The following is a 5,165-nucleotide window of genomic DNA, read 5'->3' as shown; positions in this document are numbered from 1 at the left end:
GGATTAATTTTCAACAATTGCTGTCTAGATCCAATAATAAGAAATTCAGTCTTATCATCATTAATTTTTAATTTATCCTGGTACATCCATTTTCTTAAGTCACCAATGCATCTTTCCATGGCGCACACCGCCTCTGCCTGATCCGTCGGACTGTTGGGCTTAAAAGACAAGTAAAGTTGAGTGTCATCAGCGAAGCAATGAGCGTCAGGTAGGTGCGCTTGTATTATCTCGAAAAGCTTGGGGCGTAGAACCCAAAAAGAAGCGGACCCAGACAGCTTCCCTGTGGAACACCGAAGCGCAAATCGAAGCTATCTGATTTAACCCCATCGAACAGAATACGTTGGCTACGCCCCAACAAGTATGACGAAAACCACTCTAGAGCTCTCCCGCGTATACCAAAACTTGTGCTCAGGCGTCTAAGCAAAATTCCATGATCCACCGTGTCGAATGCGGCACTTAAATCCAAGGGGACAAGTAGAGTAACGCGTTGCGAGTTCATGTTTAAAAGAATATCATAGGCGACCTTGACTAACGCTGTCTCCGTGCTATGATGTCGGCGAGATGCAGATTGTAACAGCGGATAAAAGATCTGACCGGACTATGTGGTCATATATCTGATTAAATACAGCACGTTCTAAAAGCTTAGAGATGTAGGCTAAATTGCTCACGGGACGCAAGTTCTTAAACACTGAGTCTACACCCAATTTCTTCAGCAAAGGTATAACCACAGCCACTTTCCAGTTTGCAGGAAAGATTCCAGAATCCAACGAGATGTTAATTATCTTCGTAATCACTGGGATAAGAGGCTCAATACAAGACTTAAGTAAAGGTGTGGGAATAGGATCGAGGCAGCAAGATGTAGATTTGGAGTTTGCAATAAGCCTGCACACATCCTCTTCAGACAGTGGCGTAAATTTCTGAATAAATAATGAAGTTGGTAAATCGCTATTGGTGTCAGCATAATCCTCGACAGCACACTGATCAAGCTCATCTCGCAGTCGAATAACTTTTTGCACAAAATACCTCCCCAAATCATTTGCAAGAGCTGATTTGTCAGCATAGTCTGAGAAGTCTAGTGTATTCTTTTCCACTAAAAGGTCTTTCACAGCTCGAAATAGCTTATCTTGATGATCAGCGTTTTGATCGATGAACTCGGCAAGAAAAGCTGATTTAGCTTCTTTAAGCAAATGCGTAACATAATTTTTTTTCCTTTTAAATGATACCAGATCCGCGACAGTCCCGGTAGATGACCTACACGATGGTGGAATTCCATTAACAAAAAGTGAGGACGAGGTAGACGGAATGAAGTCAACCAAAGTAAGTATAATTCTATGGTTACACCTGTGATACCGACGTTTTTCATTTCATAAACGGTCCAAGATATTATTGAAGGACGATGTCTAAGTAATGGTCATGAAGTCTCCCGATTGGATTTGTCTTAAAGTAGTTGGAATTACTGAAAATAGGTCCCTTCAACTGAACAACGCATGGCCCAAAGTAAGAAGTAGGATATTTACAGTTCGCATTTGCGTGAGGTCAGGTCTGATGTGAGCCATTGTCATAGCAGAGCTCCGCGCGCGCAAAAGCGTGCACGCGCACGGAGCTTCATAGTTAAGAAATAGAGATTACTTCATGGAAAATGCGCGCGTACGATTTTTATTGGCGAATTGAGTAGTATCAGAAAACAAACGAGTGAGTGCAGCGAACGAGTGAGTTTTCTGATTCGAAACAACGAGTGAATAAAAATAGTGGAAAGCATTTTCCATGCTGTAATGCGTTTATTTCATAGGTACTGAGGTTTTTTTCGTGGTAGTGTTTGATGGACAAATTGGACGATCGATATTTCTTCACAGTGAAATTTTATCGTTCGTGTTCCTGATTGGGTACATTCAGAATCAGTGCGAATTTTATTCACATCATTTTCGTGGATAAATCTCAGTACCTATGAAATAAAATATGGTAACCCATCTAAAAGTTTGGTTTTGGTCACCGTACGACCGTACGACGTTACGTCCACCCCTCCATGTATGCCAATGTAACCAGTATCACGTGACCATATCACGGGCTCAAGTTTAGAGCTCATTGAGGAGGCCATACTCCAGCTTTTGTTTACAGAGAGCAGATGAGTATTCTGTCTGCGCGTGCGCGACTTTGAGATCTCTTATGGGCGTATCCGCTGGCCTACCATTAGCAGCAACCAAAATAATGGCGGTCTCCGTGACCAAAAGTTTCAAATTTGGTGTCGTTATCTGTGTCGTTTATATTCCTTGGCTTACGTGTAGACGGTCTCAAAAGATCGAGAGACGGTTGGGCTGTTTATGGCAAAAAGTCACAGCAAAGTACTTTCGAATAATAAAGAGAAACCAAGTTGTTCTGGTGTGGAACTCTCACAGAGTCAGTAATCTTTATAAGGCTTAGTTATTTGCGAAAGTTGCAAAATTCGAAGGGCTCTTCAAACACACATAAGCAGACTGGACAGACATTTTTCCTCGTTAGTTTTGATTCCAACCTTCGTGTTTACCTCTCACTGCACTCTCTTCTGCTCTGTTGGGCGTTCTTGTTTGAAATGTGTTAAAATATGAAGAATTTCAGCTCCATTATGAAAATAAATGTTCACACCCAAAGTTTACGGTAGCTTGCCTTTTTTCGGTTTCATGTTTATTGGCATGAACGTGAACGAACGTTAACGCCGGGCCAATTAAACAGCAGCTTTGGCCAAATTATGGTCTGAGTAAACAGCCAGAGAATAGAGAGTTGATAATTTTACCACGGGAAATTTTTTAGATTCTGTGGAATGTTTGAAGCTGCTAGTCAGCTTATCACGTGTATTCGTCCATGCATACCATTGAAAGTCGTCTTCTTGGTTTCGTGTATTGCATGGAGCACCTCCCATTTGAAAATTACTTAGTTTATATGGTGTTCGCTTCAGGGAACTAGAGCAAGATAGCTGGTTAAGCACATCCCCAAATCCCTAGGGAACTAAATCTAGGGAACTGAAATAAATAACCACTTTCTAAGGGCATAGCAAGGTCTATGAATCCCAAGTTGTAAATGAACAAGCTGCCATCTTGAACCTTGTACACCTCTCTCAGTCTGTAAGAATGATCTTATCACCTAAAAGCAAATTTAGTTCCCCCTTCTCTCTGTTCATTTCCAAAGAATCAGACTATTCAAGTTGAAAATTGATTACAAAATGACAGACCAGGCCCAGGGAAAAAAGCGATGTTAAGAGTAACACATCAAAGAGTATTCCTTTTTTAATATCAAGCTCCAACCTTTTTAAATTTTTACAAGTATAGAACTATAATTTACATTAATTTGTTAGTCCTTCGGAAGTATAAGATATGAGGAAATGGTCAACAACTGTATTCACAATAAATGGATATCAAAAACGTAATAATCACGAGTGTTTTTCTTCATATCAACTTGCTGGTCACCTTACTAAGACTATGACATGCAACATCTTATTCATGTAGGATGTGACTCCAACTAGTGAAATCTTAAGTGTACATTGAATTTATAAGCAACAAAGAATCCCATTTGTATGAGCCTGATGAATTCAGCACATCTGTCAATTTTACCGCATACAAATTAATCATCTATGAGTGTTTAACATTCCAATCATAATCCAGAACTTCAAGAGCTTCAAATATGGCTGTTTCACATAACCAATCTGCCCGTTTATCTTCATTCACTACTGGTTCTCAAGGTAACACCTTTCCTCAAAACTTGACCTCTCAGCCAGCCAGCCTCTCTTCTGCCCATTGTTCCAATTTTGAGCCACTGCACATCTCTCTAAACAGCAGAAAACATGCTGTCAGTTCTTTTCATCCTAATTTTTAATTCTGTATTTGAAACACTTTTTCCAAAGCAAGGTTACTGATACACCTAAGCCATGGAGAATTATGTTTAAACTAGAACTTGTTTATGGATGCTGAACACTTTTTGAGAAACTGTGATGAGGAAATTCTTCAAATTAAAGACATGCAATATGGAACTCTTTTCATTCTTCTGGATAATTATACAAAAAGTGAAGTAAAGTGGTGCATTTATATAGCGCCTTTATCACAAGTCTCAAAGGCGCTTTACAATGATTAATTTACCCCCAGCGGACTGGAAGCATATACAGGCGCAAATTGCAGCCACTTCTAAGCCGTCCATGCATGCTGGTACTCATTTTACCGACCTCGGAAGGATGGAAAGCTGAGTGAACTTCAGCGGGAAAGAAGGTCGCCAAATATTCCAGTCTCGGCAGAACCGGGAATGGAACCTGGGACCTTAAAGTTGGAAGACAGAGATCTTACCACTGCGCCAACCCCGCCCGACCCTCCGCACTCCGCCCTCCTCCCCATATTCCCCTTGTCCTTTCAATTAAGAGCCTAACCTTCAAACTAAATAATAATTTGCAGAGTACTTCTGATCCTGGTTCAGAATACATGTCTGAACAGACGTCACTACAACAAAGCACTACTGGTGTGGATAAACAAGCGGCGGGTCTAATTTGCAGGTCGCAGGTCGCAGGTCGCAGGTCGCGGGTTGCAGGTCATTGTTTCACCAATACAGAAACTATCCTAAACATTCTTAAAAGCTAACCTTAGGCCTAATTAGGCCTAAACAAAAGTTTTTAGGTTTAAGGTTAGCTTTTATGAATGTTTAGGATACATTCTGTTTTGGTGAAACAATGACCTGCAACCCGCGACCTGCGACCTGCAACCTGCGACCTACGACCTGCGACCTGCAAATTATACCCGCCGATAAACAAGTGTTCTCACTGGGGGAACACTCACCTCTACTTATAACCTCATATGTAACTATATCACAGTGACTGTATTTTATGAATATCCCAGGGAAAACCCTCGCAGTAATCCCTGTTGTGGGTCTTATAAAATCTTAACGATCAACAAACTGTGCTCTGTACATGTGTGCTATGGCATACACCACTTTTCTCTGGGAAATAACTCACAAAACCAAGCCCAACTTAATAAAGGGCCTTTGAGGCATTTGAGGCCTTATTTTATTTTACTTGAGATTTTCATAAATTAAAGTATGCAACCTGCAAATCCAAGGCAAATTTGAAAACTCTTTTTGCCAGCAGTTCCCTTGGATGGACTGGCAAAATATCAATGAATTGAAGGGACACGAATTCCCATTTTTTATTGCTTTGA

General features: G+C 40.8%; 1 protein-coding gene across 1 annotated transcript; it reads right to left on the bottom strand.

Moving 5' to 3' along the window:
- Positions 1-545: 545 nt before the first annotated feature.
- Positions 546-2,893, bottom strand: LOC137972680 (uncharacterized). Its single transcript, XM_068819408.1, has 2 exons — positions 2,844-2,893; positions 546-1,251 (listed from the first exon to the last, which is right to left on the bottom strand). Exons 1-2 carry the CDS (start codon positions 2,891-2,893, stop codon positions 546-548), a joined length of 756 nt encoding a protein of 251 aa, XP_068675509.1.
- Between the last annotated feature and the right edge of the window lie 2,272 nt (positions 2,894-5,165).

This window comes from Montipora foliosa, chromosome 10 (assembly GCF_036669935.1).
Source record: "Montipora foliosa isolate CH-2021 chromosome 10, ASM3666993v2, whole genome shotgun sequence".
Taxonomy (NCBI): Eukaryota; Metazoa; Cnidaria; class Anthozoa; order Scleractinia; family Acroporidae; genus Montipora; species Montipora foliosa.
The sequence above is the reverse complement of the archived record's forward strand: the minus strand, read 5'-3'. Positions and strand labels throughout refer to the sequence as shown.

Coding starts and splice junctions, on each gene's coding strand:
- LOC137972680 (XM_068819408.1), bottom strand. CDS start 2,893: ATGGGAGGTGCTCCATGCAATACACGAAACCAAGAAGACGACTTTCAA. Junction 1,252..2,843: donor CAAGAAGACGACTTTCAATG/GTATGCATGGAC, acceptor ACCATCGTGTAG/GTCATCTACCGGGACTGTCG.